At 38.8% G+C, this 17435-nt stretch overlaps 1 protein-coding gene across 6 annotated transcripts; it reads left to right on the top strand.

Moving 5' to 3' along the window:
- Positions 1-96: 96 nt before the first annotated feature.
- Positions 97-15985, top strand: LOC133307883 (uncharacterized). Of its 6 annotated transcripts, none has more exons than XM_061508438.1 (13): positions 97-222; positions 343-507; positions 2555-2626; positions 2759-2890; positions 3009-3077; positions 3151-3247; positions 3326-3428; positions 3685-3892; positions 6716-6829; positions 14461-14592; positions 14980-15060; positions 15292-15408; positions 15692-15985. In XM_061508438.1, exons 1-13 carry the CDS (start codon positions 124-126, stop codon positions 15773-15775), a joined length of 1473 nt encoding a protein of 490 aa, XP_061364422.1. In that variant the 5' UTR covers positions 97-123; the 3' UTR covers positions 15776-15985. The 6 variants fall into 6 exon arrangements, with proteins under 6 accessions (XP_061364422.1, XP_061364419.1, XP_061364424.1 ...); XM_061508435.1 differs by having other exon boundaries at positions 2555-2653; XM_061508439.1 differs by having other exon boundaries at positions 167-260; positions 2555-2653.
- The last annotated feature ends 1450 nt before the right edge of the window (positions 15986-17435 follow it).

Here is a 17435-nt window from a genome sequence, read left to right as displayed (position 1 = left end):
CTTTCCGTGTTCTCGTTCTTGCCACGTGGGATTGACTTTCACTTTGGGAGGTAACTAATGCTAAGTCTTGGGATTCGTCTTTTTTGTCTTTCACCATTTCCTCCGATCCAAAACGGAAACGCGATGGGGAGGTCTTTGTTTGATGCGCTCGTCTCCGTGTTTGTTACGGTGCACCCGCATGAGACTTCTGCTCTGCTTCACTCCTTCTTCTGCTTCTTCTTCGTGAGTTTCTCTGCTCAATGCAATCACTATCTATGAATGTGAGAGTGCTCCTCTTCCGTTTTTTTTTTTTTTTTTCTTTCTTTTTTAATTTTGTTGTTGTTGTATTTGTATTTGTTGCAGATTTTGAGTGCGTATTTCGTAGTTCTTCCGTTGCGGGACGAAGGTGCCATCTCATTGGGGTTATCAAATTTACCTGGTTTATTTGTAGGGTCCTTGGTGCTCACCCTCTTCGCTGCGCCTCTTTCTTCTCTCATATTCTCTCTTCCTAATCTTTCGAAAAACAAGGTAACGTTTTATTTATAGAGTACTTTATTCTTTGTGCCTATCATTCATTTAACCATTTTTTTTTTTTTTTAAATTTGAAACTAATGACTGAATGGAGTTGCGTTGAGCTTAAAAATCCTAGCACAATTATGCGTGCTACTCATAGTGCTTTAGGATCTAATCAATTCAATGTTATTATATTTTAGTTTTTTTTTTAACTGCATTTTGTAGTGTGGGAATATATATATAAATATTGCAAATAGGCTAACTAAATCTTGTAATGAAGGTAAATTAGGATATTTGTGATTCTTGTAGTTTTTGCTTTAACTCTATATAATAGAGCTTCTGCTTTGTAATTCGAATGCATGGATTTCTTCATGTCTTACATAGTATTTAGAGCCTGAAGGGAGGCAACCCTAATATGTGCCTGCCTGCCCAATGGATCCATTGCTTGCCGGTGAAAACTTTTCCCAGAACATCGAGTGCCAAGCACATTAAGTTTGATTGCTATTTAGAGACATCACTACTCACTAGGTTTGTCAACTCATATGATCAACTGATTAAGTTATATATGTAACAAACTTGGTGCAGATGACTTATATGCTTAAGCTTGAGGGATAATGTTGGAAAATATGTATATAATATAATAAGCTAACCAAATTTTGTAATTACGGCAATTAGGATATTGGTGATTCTTGTTCAGGAGTCAGGACCATATGTCCAAATTTGCGAATAGGAGGAGAAAATCCTGTCTTTTACAGCCTGGGGATTGGGTCTACCTCAAGATCAGTCCACTCCGAACAGGGGTCCATAGCCACAAGGATCCATCCCCTTTGGTCCCTTTCTGGTTGTGCAGCAAGTTGGTGCTGTGGGGGATCATGCCATGGGGGATCATGCCATGGAGCAGGAGTTACCTGTGGCATTGGAGGGGGAGCCTCTTGCTTACTATCTGCTAAGGTATCGGGTTCTTGCACAGTTAATCAGCATGGGAGGAGGTTCAACAGATGCTGGTCCAATGGCAGTTGAGACTCGGGACCTGGTGAGCAGGCTACATGGGAAGATGTGCTATTGATCAGTTCTCAGTTTCCTGATTTTGACTTTGGGGACGAGGTTCAAGTTCAGGTGGGAGTGGGAGGTATTGTTAGGCCTCAGATAGATAAAGATATTGGAAAGTGTATGTTCATAGATATAAAAACAGTTAGAGAAGTTAAGACAGTTAGACAGGGTTATTAGTAAGATGGCAATCCTGTTAGGTAGATAGGTGAGTGGTTAAATAGGGTGAAAGCTGTGCAGAGAAAGAAGGCAAAGAGATTGTCAGGAGAACCGAGTATGGAACTCAGTTGGAAAGGAATGACCCTTGTGAAGGAATATTTTGATTATTTATTTAATCTTAATAACAGATATGTCATTCTTTTTACTCTATTCTCCATTCTTGTCTCTCCTTGTTGCATTCTGCTTCCTCTTGGGATTCGCTAAGCTTTAGAATCCTAACATATAGGAAAAGTGTATGCTTTTTCTATTGTATATTCCTTGAGTTAGCAACTTCTGGTGATCTTCTACTCTTTAATTTCATAAGCAAAAGATATAGGAGTGCTAATCCGTATCTACTTTTGAAGTTACTAATCCAACTACATTTTTTAGCATCTTATTCGACCTCTTTTCACTGATTTGGGGTGGAAACTTAGTTATTACTTTCTCTTCATCTTTTATGGTCTTCCAAAGATATATTTGGGTCCCAGAAAAGCATTGAGTGTAGTATTTTTATCTTATTTGGAGCCATAATTGCCTCTTAAAATCACAAGACATAATAAATACTCTTGAAGTATTGTTGCAAATAAACATATTTTCAAAATCCAACACCTCAGATGTAATTCGATGAACTAGTTTGGAATCATTATTATGTTTTCTAGTTCTACTAAATAAGAGAAAATCATTAACATCATGATAGCATGCATTCATATTTAGTTATTTAGTTAATTTTGTCATGAAAAATGAGTTTTGAAAATGATAGATAGTGGTTGTTGTTCCCTTGCATGTCATGCTGTAATGGTGCTTCGTGAAATTTCAGGCTTTGGTTTTGATACACAGGTTCTTTAGTGTATCACTCGTAGTGTTCTTTATTCTGTGGCACTCCTCATCAGCTGGATATTCAACGTCCAATCAGATAGTAAGACAATAATATAACTGGAAATTGTTTGTTGCCGTCGAGATTGTTTATTCAGTTCAGCATTACTTGTATCTGAGTGCGTTAAATTGGGTTTCCTGTTCCTAGGGGTCCTCAACTTTGACTGTTCCCTCAAAAGAAGGAGGGAAAATTGACGAACAAGGCAGTCTCGCATCTTCATTTGGTTGGAATAACCATGGATGGTTCTATATCTCTGTCCGAATAGGATTGTTTCTTTGGGTAAGTTTTATAATAATTTAATTTACCATTCTTAGTTTCTAATGTATAATTTGATTTCATTCTGCTATTAGCTTGTTTCGAAAGACATTTTTGTGATACTAGTTTATGTTTTTTGAAGGTAGCTTTGCTTAATCTAATTACAATTTCTTCAACTTGGGCAAGGGTAATTGACGTGATGGACAGTGAGGTTTGTTTACAGCTACATCATTTTTGTTTTTGTCTGGGAAATTTGGGGCCCACTTAACATGCTCTGTGTTCAGTCAGGTTCAAGATTATTCGGGTTTATTGGTGCGGGTGCCACCCTCGGACAATTGTTTGGGTCACTGTTTGCCACAGGAATGGCTTTTGTTGGCCCATGTAAGTTTGCATGTGCCCCATACAATCCTTTCTCTTGTAGTTTTGCTTTTCTTTAATGTAAAATCATGTCTACTGCAGTCTTGCTTTTGTTTGCTGCTTTGTTGCTGGAATTTGCAGCGCAGACATCAAGAGGGATAAATCGCGATACATCTAATGTTGAAGAAGAATTGTCTCCCATTAGGTCATTACATATATTCTTTTGTTCACATTTATATGATTGAAAACTGGATATTAGTTTCAGATAGTACATAACTCATTTTCATTCACTGGACAAGTATTAACCTTTAAGAAATATACATATTGAAATTATTGGGATTTAGGTAGGGAAGAAGAAAAAGAAAGAACAACGAAGGAATAATATTCTATTATGTATATTGATGTGATACAAAAGACAAAGGAGGGATAAGATTATAATCATTTATTTATTTTGAATTTAGACAATCTGATTCCAACAACGAAAATGAGGCTGATGAGAAGACCGAACATCCTCCAAGAGGTTCTCCAAAGTCATCAACTTCTTCTCTGAAGCTTCAAATTTGGCCCATGTTAGAAGGACTCTGGCTTATATTGTCATCAACTTACCTGTTACATGTATCATTGTTCATCTGGCTAAATGCAGTTGTCTCTTCATTCTTCTATTTTCAGGTTGGGTAATCTTTCCTGTGATGCAATCCTTGGTCTTCATTATCAGCATTTCTGATCTACCTGAATGATAACATGTGGAAAATTGTGCATTTATGTAGAGCTTTATTCCTTTCCAAATTTCTACTGCCATATTTGCTCTTCCTCTGATTCTCTGAAAGACTTAGCAACGGAAAGGCCAAATCTAAGAGGTGACTCGTCCGTTGAATATCCAAGTCCAATCCTGCCTGTTTTATACCATTTATTAATGCCTCCTCTTGGTTTTCATTTTTAGTCCATCTTGTCGTGTGCAACTCATCCAATACTGCTTGTGGTCTGTTAATACAGAGGCACACAATTAGTATGTACTGAATTATTGAATAACGCTTATGATTCTTGGTTTTCATTGCCTAATTAGTATTCAACTTTTCAGCTGTTTAGAGGGATTTCGGTTTCAGATATGTAGAGGGGCTGGAGACCTTTTTTGTGTTTGGGTTGTTGTTATTTAATTTTGATCTTATCCTAACATCCTTCTTTTTTGTTCTCTTTCAATTTTCTTGTCATTAAATACTTTAAAAAAAAAAAAGGATCATGACATGTCCCCTTCCCTGCAAATAAGACAGAATTACTGTATAACTTTTTTTTTTGGAAAATAACTACTGTATAACTTTCCCAACAATAATTCTTGCCCATGTTTTCTTGCTATTTAAAGGATATGTTAAAAATTTAACACATCTGGCTTGAAGATCATGATATGATTTCAAGATTTGGATTTTATTGTTGGAGTTTGTCAGTTTCAAGTTCTTACCCTGAGGTTAAAAAAAAAAAAAAGCAGTGTTTGAAGTTAAAGGAATATGTTTCAGAAGGTCTTGTTGGTAGCATAGTAGCACAATGTATATGACTTCAGATTCAGACAGGTAGATAGAAGTTTTGGGCTCTTCATCTCAAGGAAGATAGAAGGAATATGGTTTAGAGTTGTGGAGGAATTAATGGAGGTTTTAGGGGCCTGCTTCATAGCCTATGAGTCTACCAACACTCCATGCAGGGAAGGCATACATAAGAAAAGTTTGCCTCATACTCATATGGTTAGAAAAAGAAAATATAGTTGTCAATTTTTAAGCCTATTTATAGAACATCATGTATGTTTCTCCTGGCATTAGAAGTCTCACATGAATGCTACTGAATCAAATGATTCAAATTTAATAGATATGCCACTCAGGGATAGGATTCCCTTGGAGACTCTAGATCTTGCCTTTTTTTTTTTTATGGAGTTCTCATGTTTTAAGAATTAGCTGCATGGATTTTGATAAAACTCCCAACCTGTTCTTGCAGAGAGGACCCTTACCTAATAAGCCAAACCTTAGATTGTTGATATTGTGTCTATAACATTACCTTCGGAGCTAATGGTTGTATGATGATTGCTTCAGTTTAATACTTGCTTGTGGTTCCCAAATGATGGGGCCAGAAATTGCCAAACTGGAAACTTATTCGTGAATGTCAACTTGACATAAACTTTTTATGTCCTGCTTCTTGTCAGATGTTATTGATTTCCTTGACATATAACCATGGGCACTGGCACATTTTCCTTACCAAACACTCACGTCATTTTTCTATTGAATTAAGTGGTTATGGAGGGGGAAATATCCATTCATTTTAGAATATAAAAGAACTTGAAAGAAAGTGGTGCGATAGATTTTTTTTTTTTTCCTGATGTTGAGTGATACAATTCATACTAATTGTATCTGCCTTCAGTTTTTGTAAGAATAACAGATGGCTTTTCTATAATGTAAAAACATGACCCTAATATTTCAAAATTCTTCTTCAAAGTATGATATATGTAACGTCACTAAATGATACCTTTGGGGTCTCACCCAAGTACTGAGAGAGAATTGGTTCCAAGAAATTTGGTGCATCATGTTACTCCTCTGTCAATATTTTTACCATAATTTATGCTAGCCTATTCATACTTTTTTTTTCCCCTCTTTGCTGTGTGCTGTTGGTTGGATGGGGGGAGGGATTTGCTTTTGATGGAGATTGTTAGAAACTAGCATTTCTTTTAGAATATTAGCACTTGATGAACTGTAATTTTGTTGATTACCTAGTGCTCATGCAGTAAGACAGTACTGATAATCAGGGTGGAAATTAGCCTAGCTCCCAATTACCCCTTCTTTCATTGATTGGTTGTAATATTTATACGGAAGAATAGAAATGTGCAACCTACACGAACTTTATCTCAAATTGCTATATCTTTTAACGTGGTATTGTCCTTTTTGAACTGATACTGTAACTTTGTCCTCTGCATATTTCCTTATGAAATACCTTTGTTTAGCCTCCTCTTTGATTTAATTTCTGGTGTGTTTGTTTTTCCAGTCAACAGTTTTGACCATATGCACTCCTTCATTCCCCCTTTTAGATATATCTTGCCTTGTTCCCGAAGGCTGTTCTGTGACATTCGCCACTGTTTGCGACCAACCCACTCTTCAGGGACAGAGCATTAAGTAGTGGAGAAAACTATTAATCTTCTCCTCCTTTCCTCTTGCGCACCTCCTTCTAGAAGTGTCATTCAATAATGTTTGACCATGCTACACACTGACCCCCGCCTCTCTCAGTGACCTACATCATCAGATAGGCCCATCACCAGAAGACCAAGCTATAAATAAGAATGTGGATGTGCAATCCATGCAAACAATTTCCTTCATATAGTCTTTTAAACAGAAATATTATTAGTTTTTTGAATGATCATTCTCCAAAGTGGTTTTTATTGCTACATGTTTTAAGATGTATTTTTGAACCCCCATAGATGTGTTCATCGTATTTCTTCTGATGTTTCCCACTCTGTGATTGCAGAAAGTGAGTGTGGTTGCCACTACAGTTACTAGCTCTCTTGGTAGGAGAAAATTGTTTGCCCAGATAAATAGCTTTATTGCTGTTTTTATTCTTGTTGGACAACTGTCCTTAACGGTAAGCTTTTCTAAAATTGGCTGTTTTTTCTTGGTATTGGACTTTCTTTTAGAGTTGAGTTTGGACCTTTTTCTAATAACAATGCTTAAAAAGGTTGAAAAACTGAGATTTCTATGAATTTGCTTTGAGTGAAATTGAACTAAGCATGCCGCAATTTATATACATGAAGGTATAATTACAACTTGTGTTTACAAGAACAATGTATAATAAGATAATCATGTCCTAGGACCTTATTATTTCCAATGCTACATTAATTAAAGTAACTGTTTCCAAAATGTAATATATCAACACTTACCCATCAGCTGGTGCCCATATATCATAAGCATTCAGCTTGCTACATGTGTCTGTAATTCTCGGAGCTGAAGAGATTTTGTGAGGAGATTGGGTAGTTGATCATTGGAGTTCACAAAAAGAGGGAGTGACTACTCTTGAGGCAATCTTTGCACTGATGAAATGATAGTTAATCTCTATATACTTGGTTCATTCATGAAAGATTGGATTGGAAGCAATGTGCAATGTGGTTGATTATCATAAATTAGCATCCTAGACCTTGACTTGCAAAACTTTTGAAGAATTTGTCTTAACCATACAAGTTCACATGTAGTAAGAACCATAGCTTAATATTTTGTTTAAGCACTTGATCTAACAATTATACTCTGCTTTTTGCTTTTCCATAAGAATAAGTTCCCTCTAATAAGGACACGAATCCAGAGGTTGACCTTCAATCATTTGGAAATCCAGCTCAGTTAGTATTTGTATAAACAGCAAAGTTTGCTTGGCCCCAATCTTCATATACCAGCCCCAATTATGGGAGAGCCCTTGACATACCTCAAAATCTGAACCACTGTGTTCCAATGCTTGTCACAAGAAGCAATAAGAAACTAGGTTACAGCACTAACAACAAAAAAGTATATCTAGTCTGGTAATAGCGAGATAATTAAGTTTTACCAGCAGTCTTCAATAACTGCCTAGGTTTGAACAAGGCTCTTCCTAATCTATAGGGTTTTAACATTCAGATCCATAGGAGTGTTAACTTGTTTACAATCTAAAATTCCAGTATCTTCCAAAATATCAAGGGCATTTTCCTTTGAGATAGCAATATCCCAAAAAAATATCTTAATTGACCATAGTCTCAAAGTGCCAGAACAAATTATGATAGTAATATCATCTGCATAGACCACAAGATAGATGTATTGATTAGAGGATAAATGTTTATGAAACACAGTGTCGTCTGTTTTATTGCGGACTGATAAGAAGGTGCTACAGACTTATGGTAGGAAGCACATTAGAGGAATAATCAACCCATAAAAGCTGACGTGGTGCAGGAGAGCATTCTGTTAGAGGTGGCTAGGAGGAGGAAAAGAGCATCGTGACGTGTCAAGTTTAGAAGAATAAAGAGAGCACTCAGAGAGAGGAATAAGCATTCTGGAAATGGATTGGAATTAGGAGAGCATGCACCTCTCGAAAGTGCAGGGTTACTTTCTTTCCTTATTTTGGTCATTGTGTTTGTAATTAAGGTCATAGCCTTACTCTTTTTTTTGCATTGTAATGAGTTCAATTCAGTGATAAATACAAAAAACCTGGAAAGATTTCTTTCTGGACCCAAAAATATTTGTTGAGTTCTAATTCTTTGCTGTTAAATTGGTTTGATCCTATCAATTGGCGCCGTCTGTGGTTGGAGTGTATGGTTTTGACGCGCACTATGGATGCACGCTTTGAAGCCATCGAGGAACGTTTCCGTAGGAATGAAGTGCTTGCTGATGAACGTCATCGTGAGCTTCTTCAATTGTTACAGGGAGATTGACAAAACAGGGACAGTCCGGTTCAAGGTGGTCGTCGTCGCCGTGGACGTTCTCGGAGACTGAGTCCCAGTCCAATGGAATCAGAATTTGGGGATAATAGGGAGATACCGGTGCTGGACCGACGTCCTCTTCGTCTCGCATGCCCCGATTTTGCGGTGACGATGTGTATTCTTGGTTAACAAAGGTGGGACGCTATTTTTTGGTCAATCAAATTGGTGAGCCAGACAAGATTGATGCGGTCATGATCATTTTGGATGGTGTGGCCCTCAATTGGTTCCAAGTTTGGGATCGTACTCATCCCAACGCTACTTGGGGGGATTTTAGAGCTGAGGTTTTGGAAAGATTCACGGCCACCATGTTGGGAGGTCCCTACCAAGAACTGATGAACCTTCGTCAGACGAGCAGCATAGCTTCGTTTTGTGTTGAGTTCGAACGCATCATCAGCCCTCTCCATTACGCGGATGATCACATGCTACGCGAAATCTGGCTCCATGGCCTCAATGAGGGGTTACGCACGGAGCTGTTACAGAAGGACGTCCGGAATTTGGGGACTTGATGAAGGAGACAACCGCGTTGGAAAAGCGAAATCACTCTTGGGTTTTGGATGGTTTTGGGCTGAACGGGGTAAGCCTCAATACAAGGTGGGATGGGCCCTTTCGTGTTAACCAGCCCACTCGAAATAATTGGCACAGCTCAGGTGCCAGGCACGTGCCTCACTTACCGCCTGCTGGCATCGTGGGTGACACGCGGACGACCGTGATTTCGCTGGGACGGACACGCGTACGTCTGGGATGACAGCTGGGAACCCTAATCAGATGATGGGGGTTACTCCAGGCCCTATGAGTGTCAACAACCATGTCTCTAAAATAAAGAGCCGTCACTTACCTCAGGCAGAGCTCCACGAACGCTCCAAGAAAGACATGTGCTTCAAATGTGGGGACAAATGGAATCTCCAACATCGTTGTAAGATTCCTTAGTTGCATCTGCTACTTGTTGAAGATGCCGATGACTAGGAGATCAATAAGGGCACAAGGCAAGAGGACGCGGTTCCTGTTGCGATTCCGGCTGAAGAAGAAGCTCTTTTTCAGATGTCCACTTTTAGTTTACTCGGGCTCTCTTCGAACCAAAGCATGAAGCTGTGGGGGTCGACCAAGGTGCCCGTCTGGTCATGATGGTGGATAGTGGAGCCTCACGTAACTTTGTGGAACGCGCGGTGGCTGAACGACTCCATCTCACAGTGGAGGACACCCCCACTTATAATGTGGTGGTGGGGGATGGGTACAAAGTGCAGTGTCAAGGGGTTTGTAGGAACGTCACAATTGACGTACAGGGAGCCCAATCTTGCCAAGATCTATTCCTCTTCGAACTGGGGGGTGCTGAGGTGATTTTGGGCCTTGATTGGCTACGGAGCTGGGGTGAAATGAAAGCTGATTTCGGTAACCTCACTCTCAAAGTCTGTGTAGCAGGGCAAGAAGTTACTCTGAGGGGTGATCCGGTGCTTTCTAATACTACAACTCTCACATCTCTGCGTTCTATGGTCAAGGCATTATCTGAAGCTCAACAGGGGTTTGTGGTGGATCAGTATTGGCAACAGGAGCGCAAATCAGAAGCGGAGGGGTTGTGGCCTGAACTTGAGGTGTTATTGTGTGACTATGCTGCCATTTTTCACGAACCTCAGAGGCTCCCACCAAGGCGACGACAAGATCATTCCATTACTCTCAAGGCAGAGAGTACAATACCCAATATACACCCTTACAGGTATCCTTATTATCAGAAAGCCATCATTGAAAAATTGGTGTCTGAGTTGCTGGTTTCCGGTTTACTATGTCCAAGTGATAGCCCTTATTCGTGTCCTATTATTTTGGTGCGAAAAAAGGATGGTAGCTGGAGGACTTGTGTGGATTACCGTTCTTTGAATAAGATCTCTGTTCATGTCAATTTTCCCATTCCGGTGATTGAAGAACTTCTGGATGAATTAGGGGGAGCTCAAGTGTTCTCCAAATTAGACCTCAAGTCTGGGTATCATCAAATCAGGATGAAAGAAGATGACATCCCCAAAACAGCGTTCAGCACACATGAGGGCCACTATGAGTATGTAGTGATGCCATTTGGGCTCACAAATGCTCCGACCACTTTCAATTCCTTAATGAATGAAGTTTTCAAACCTTTCCTCCGTAAATTTGTTTTGGTCTTCTTTGATGATATCCTCATCTATAGCAAGAGTCGACCAGAACACGTACAACATCTCCAATTGGTGTTTGAGGCTTTACGCAACAATGGTTTGGTAGCAAACCGGAAGAAGTGCTCGTTTGCTCTGCAACAGGTGGAATATTTGGGCCACCTGATCTCTCCTCATGGTGTCTGTGTTGATCCCAAAAAGGTAAAAGCAATGATTCAATGGCTGATTCCAAAGAACCTTAAGTCTTTACGAGGTTTCTTGGGTCTCATGGGGTATTATAGTAAATTTGTACAAGGATATGGGAAGATAGCCAAACCTTTGACTGATTTATTAAAGAAGGATGGTTTTATTTGGAATGATCAAGCCCAGTTAGCGTTTGACACACTCAAGTCAGCCATGACTACTCTTCCGGTCCTTGCTTTGCCTGATTTCAATAAACCTTTTATGGTGGTCACGGATGCTTCTGGCCGCGGGGTAGGAGCGACACTAATGCAAGACGACCGCCCAATCAGTTTCATTAGCCAAGGATTTTTCAAACAGGCTCAGGAGAAGTCTATCTACGAGAAAGAGCTTATGGCTATTGTCTTTGCGGCGCAGAAGTGGCGACCATATTTATTGGGGCGTCGGTTTATTATTAAAACAGATCAGAAGAGCTTAAAATTTCTAATGGAGCAACGGGTATTGGATGAGGATCAACAGCGGTGGGTCACCAAACTTTTGGGGTATGACTTCGAGATACAATATCAACCTGGACGGGAGAACGTCGTTGCCGATGCGCCTTTCTCGTCAAGAACAATTTTCAGTCTTGTCTAGTGTCATTCCAGCATGGGAGACCAATTTTTGAAGAAGACTTGCAAGCTGACCCGAAGTTGCGCGCTATTATGCTGGACCTACTTGCTGACCCGCGTGCCCATTCTGAGTTCACAATGAGTGGGGGCCGATTGTTTTTCAGAGGCAGGTTAGTGTTCCCACGCCATTCACATTTCATTCCTCTGATATTAGATGAATTTCATAACTCTTGTGTTGGAGGGCACTCGGGCTTCTTGCGTACCTATAAGAGGATTGCTGCTCTTGTGTACTGGGAGGGAATGAGAAGTCAGATTAAGGAGTTTGTGGCTGCTTGTCCGATTTGTCAACAGAATAAGAGCCAAAATCTTTCTCCCGCAGGCCTGTTACAACCGTTACCAATACCAACTCAGGTTTGGGTGGATATCTCAATTGATTTTGTAGGGGGGAGGGGGGGTTGCCAAAAGCTCAAGGTCGAGATACGATTTTTGTGGTAGTGGACCGCTTATCGAAGTTTGCTCATTTTATTCCGCTGTCTCACCCGTATACAGCTAGGGAAGTAGCCTTAATATTCATCAAGGAAGTGGTGCGTCTTCATGGGTTCCCTTCTTCTATTGTCAGTAACAGAGACCGGGTATTCCTAAGTTCCTTCTGGTCTGAACTTTTTAAGTGCATAGGCACTAAATTGAAGTTTAGCACGGCCTACCATCCTCAATCCAACAGGCAAACCGAAGTGGTCAACCGGTGTTTGGAGACGTACTTGAGGTGCTTTTGTGGTCCCAAACCCAAGACGTGGCCGTCTTGGTTGCATTGGGCGGAATTTTGGTATAACACATCCTATAAGGATTCTAAGGGCACTACACCGTTCAAGGTGCTGTATGGATGTGAACCACCGATTTTACTGCATTCCTATTTTGCTATCTCACCAGTAGATGAAGCTTCCAGATTTTTACAAGACAGAGACATCATCCTTAATGACTTGCAGCAACATTTGATAATGGCACAAAGCAGAATGAAAGGCCAGGCCGATCAGCATAGAAGGGACGTTGAATTTGAAGTACAGGATATGGTCTATTTAAAGTTACAACCGTATAGACTTAGATCTTTAGCAAGAAAGATCAATGAGAAATTGAGCCCCGTTTTTATGGCCCTTTTCGAGTGCTAGAACGCATTGGGCCTGCTGCTTATAGGTTGGAATTACCTGAAGGGAGTAGAGTTCACCCTGTTTTCCATGTCTCTTTGCTTAAAAAAGCAATTGCCCCTTCTGTCTTCGTACAGCCATTACCCCCCATGTTAACTGAGACTTGGGAGTTACATCCTGAACCAGAAAAAGTGCTGAGTTATAGAAAAAATTCCTTGGGCAGCACTGAAGTTTTGATTAAATGGAGGAATCTGCCGGAGTTTGAAAATTCATGGGAGGAAGCTACCAAGTTCAATCACCAATTTCCAGATTTTTCCCTTGAGGACAAGGTGAGAGTCTTGGGGGGAAGTATTGATACGAAGGTGCTACAGACTTATGGTAGGAAGCGCATTAGAGGAATAATCAACCCATAAAAGCTGACGTGGTGCAGGAGAGCATTTTGTTAGAGGTGGTTAGGAGGAGGAAAAGAGCATCGTGACGTGTCAAGTTTAGAAGAATAAAGAGAGCACTCGGAGAGAGGAATAAGCATTCTGGAAATGGATTGGAATTAGGAGAGCATGCACCTCTCGAAAGTGCAGGGTTACTTTCTTTCCTTATTTTGGTCATTCTGTTTGTAATTAAGGTCATAGGACTCATAGCCTTAGTCTTTTTTTTGCATTGTAATGAGTTCAATTCAGTGATAAATACAAAAAACCTGGAAAGATTTCTTTCTGGACCCAAAAATATTTGTTGAGTTCTAATTCTTTGCTGTTAAATTGGTTTGATCCTATCACGGACCATATCAAATTGGTGTATAACTTTGATGAACCAGGCAAAACAACACCAAGAGGATTGTTTAAATTCATACAAGAACTTATGTAATCTGCAAGCTAAACCTAATTCTCCCCTAGTAACAAAACAAGGAGGTTGCTTCATGCAATCCAATTCCTCCAAGTCGCCATGGAGGAAAGCATTTATAATGTCTCATTGATATTTTGGCCAAAGATAAGAAAAAGCCAAGTAGATGCAATTTTTGCAATAGGGGAGAAGGTATAACCATAATCAAGGCCCAAGATCCGAGTGAAGCCTTTAATTAGAAGACGAGCTTTCAAGCAAGCCACTTTTCCATTGATACCAAGTACCAACTTTTATAGTAAACACCCATTGACAACCAACTATAAACCAACTATAAAGGTCATGTGGAACAAGGTTTCATGTATGATTGGAATTCAAGGCTATCAGCTCATTAAGCATAACATGTTGCAGACCTAGATGGGAAAGTGCTTCCAGGACAGATTTAGGAATAGAATAAGACAAGGAGGCATAAGGAAACGTATAACTGGATGATGACTAACAATGGTAGATCAAAAAGTTATATGGGGATGAGGATTACTGGTAGAATGTGTACCTTTCCAAACAATAATGGGTAAGTTTGTGGGAGACTTAAGCAGGCCCGAAGTAGGTGAGTGCGCTATAGCAAAAGATGAATCACCATATATTAGAACAAGGGCAGCCTCTGGAAATACAGGACGACAGCAACACTGAGAAGAGTGTGTGGAGAATAATGCGTCCCTGTACCTTATTATTTGATTGCTACATTATTAAAGTAACAATTTCCAACAAGTGATGTTATCAACAATATAATAAAATAGGTTAACGTGGTAGTTTCTATTGTTTTATGTTAATATTATTGATGCACATTGCTATTTTAAATTATACATATATTTTTCTTTGTCTAGTACAGGGACGCATTCTTACTGTTGCTGGGGTGACTACAGCTATAAGCTCAGCACCTCTTGTTGGCCTCTTAAATTTTGTCGTTCTAGCTGTTTGGCCAGATTGGGTGGTTGTTGCTATTTGTGAGACACTGAGAAAGGTGGTCTTCTATGACTTATTTGTTCCTTCTTTAATAGAAGAATTCAATAATTGACAATGTTTCATGTAAGAAATATTTATTATTATGTAAATGTCTTGGTTTATTGTATGATGTAAATATGGTAATGAGGTAATTGTATATTTATATTTATTGCTTGTCACTAATCAACTTGTTTAAAAGCTTAAGCTAATAGGTGAAGACATTTTTATAGACCAAGCAATCTATTTTCCATCTCTCTCAACTTGCTTAGCATTCATCATTTGGAGGAATTCATAACTCGGACCTGCTACTCGAGTTTCCAACGTTTATGTGTAAAACAGTACATTGCTGATTAAATTAACTATTGTCAAACTTTGTGTATTATGTTCATGTTCTAAAACTTTGCAGGTTGTTACGTATGTTGTGTCAAGGCCTGGAAGAGAACTTTTATTTACTGTTGTTTCAGAGGATGAGAAGTATAAAGCCAAAGTATGACAATCTTCTCTTTTCTTTCTTCTTCCTTTCCCTCCCGAGGGTGATAAAAAGTAGTTGTTGTGGGTAGTGTCCTAGGCTTGTAGAAGCACATAGACATAGACATATCCCACATTTTCATTTTGAGCCTATCAATGGCTTCACTGAAATAACATTACAGTCATTGTATATTTCTTGGGTATTTCTTATTAAGTACATGAAATGAACTAACAATTCGATGCTGAGCAGATATGCATAGATGTGTTGGTTCAAAGATTTGGAGATGCTGCAGCAGCTGGAATGTACAAAATGCTTTTTGGTACCCTCAATGGGAAGCCATCAACCGTTTCCCTTTATGGCCTTCCTGTATGTGTGAACTTATCTTTATGTCCGTCTTCCTCTCTCAAATAATACTCTCCAGTTTTGGTTAACAAGAACTTAAAAAGTAAAAAGAAACACTGATTATTACCATATCCTGAACACGTGTAGTTATTGGCTCAAACAAATAGCTATCTTTATTCCTTCCTTATTACTATGGCTTTCACCACTATATGAATGCTGCTTGACATTAGTAGTAATTTTTTTTTTCTTATTTTATACTTTTTATGGCAAGACTAATTCTATGAACCTCTTCATTGCTCTAAACCAGGTTTGTTTGTTGTGGATCGTCACAGCATTCTCTTTGGGTCGTCGGCAAGCGCAACTTTCAAAGCACCAGATTTCCTCTAGTTAATAGAATTTGAGATTATATGTACAGCGAAATATAAACATGGGATAGTTCAATCAATTGTATGAGCCGTGTATAAAAAGCTAACACATGGGTATGCTTTCCCAATTTTTCAAAGCATTCCATCTGTGTTGGTAATTGCAGAAATTCTTATGTAGAGTAATATACTCAATGTAGTAAACAAAAAAACATGTCAGGTCGATTGTATAATCATACATGCCAATGGATTATTTATAATATTATTTAATAAATTTTACTAGAGTAAAGTATGGATGATAATTCATGTTTGTGCCTAGGGGTGTTAACGGGCCGAGCCGAGCCGAGCTTTGGTCTTAAGAAGCTAAGTCTGTGATTAAATGTGTCAGCTTTACTAAGCCTGTTACGAATATGATTATCGGCATGTGGCCTGCCTTATTTACAAAAAATAAAAGCTTGATTTGGCCTATTAGCTTGTTAGAAAAAATAAGACAATATAAATTTATCCAAACAGAATATACAATCAACAACACTAGTAATTCCATAAATATTCATAAATTCAATGTATACCGAAACAACATAATTTAGAACAAAATCATTCAAAAAATTTGTTTAACTAATAAAATAGGGGTGAAATGGATTGAGAAGAGAGAGAGGGCTATTACAAATAATATAAAAAATATAAATAAAAATAAAAATTAATATACTAGGCCAGCCTGAGAGGCTCTAAGGCCGAGCTTTTGAATTGGAGCCTGAGACTTTTTTACTAAATGAGCTTTTATACAAGTCCAAACCTGGTTCCAACAACCAATATTAGGCATGTAAGCCTGAGCTTTCACGAGTCGAGCCAAAGGCCCCTAGCTCGTTTATCACCCCTATTGTGCCTATATTTAATGGGTAAAAAATTTCCACACCCTACCCCTACGAAATAAATTTATTTTCATATTTGTTGGTACCTAAAATGTAAAGAAATTGCTGAGGACCAATGCCACTTAATTTCATATTTTCCTCCTTTTCTGCTTCTAGAGCTCAACTTTGCCATTTTAATAAAATAATTACAAACTATTGGTTCCACCCGAAGACTGGGGAAGCTATATTTGGGACAGACAACTTCTCTAATAAACAACCAATTTTGGTGCTAACATGCTAGTTGAAAAGTATTTTGTTTATGGAAAAAAGAGGAAAAAGTCCTCAAGATAGAGACAAATGCTGTAGACGTAGTCATATCTAGACTGGACAAAAACATTTCCAGAACCAAATAATTGTCAAACAGCGTTAAATGGTAAAATCAGTGGAGCAAAATAATAAATTAGAAAAAAACAAAAATCTTAATGACAAGCACAAGTGGATGTTGTATTACTTGCCACGTTCGTTGGTCCAAAATTTAGTCAAATATATTCCAGTAGGAAACAACGTAAGCCACTTTTTCTTATCTCAAGCCATTTTCAACCACACATATGTATATATATACACCAAACACTGATTGAGCAAATGGATCGAAAGGTGCTCACATTCCAAACAAACCGCCAGAAACTGCTGGTTGATTCTGGAATTTGGATTCGGCTTGATCGAAATCTATCTTTTTTATTTTGCTTCCACTCAAAAGGATCTGTAATTCAATACAAAAAACAAAAAACACAGAAACAAGATAAGACCTATTTGCGGATAGTGATATGAGCTGTAGTGAACT

The sequence above is a fragment of the Gastrolobium bilobum genome, unplaced genomic scaffold, assembly GCF_033153095.1.
Source record: "Gastrolobium bilobum isolate Gb01-03AN ecotype WA unplaced genomic scaffold, APGP_CSIRO_Gbil_v1 utg755, whole genome shotgun sequence".
Taxonomy (NCBI): Eukaryota; Viridiplantae; Streptophyta; class Magnoliopsida; order Fabales; family Fabaceae; genus Gastrolobium; species Gastrolobium bilobum.
The sequence above is the reverse complement of the archived record's forward strand: the minus strand, read 5'-3'. Positions and strand labels throughout refer to the sequence as shown.

What these genes read in the sequence shown, in the direction of transcription:
- LOC133307883 (XM_061508435.1), top strand. Translation starts at nt 124, where the DNA reads ATGGGGAGGTCTTTGTTTGATGCGCTCGTCTCCGTGTTTGTTACGGTG. An exon ending in GAAGAATTGTCTCCCATTAG is followed by an intron (nt 3,429 to 3,684) that starts GTCATTACATAT and finishes TTTTGAATTTAG; the next exon opens with ACAATCTGATTCCAACAACG. An exon ending in TTGGACAACTGTCCTTAACG is followed by an intron (nt 6,830 to 14,460) that starts GTAAGCTTTTCT and finishes TGTCTAGTACAG; the next exon opens with GGACGCATTCTTACTGTTGC.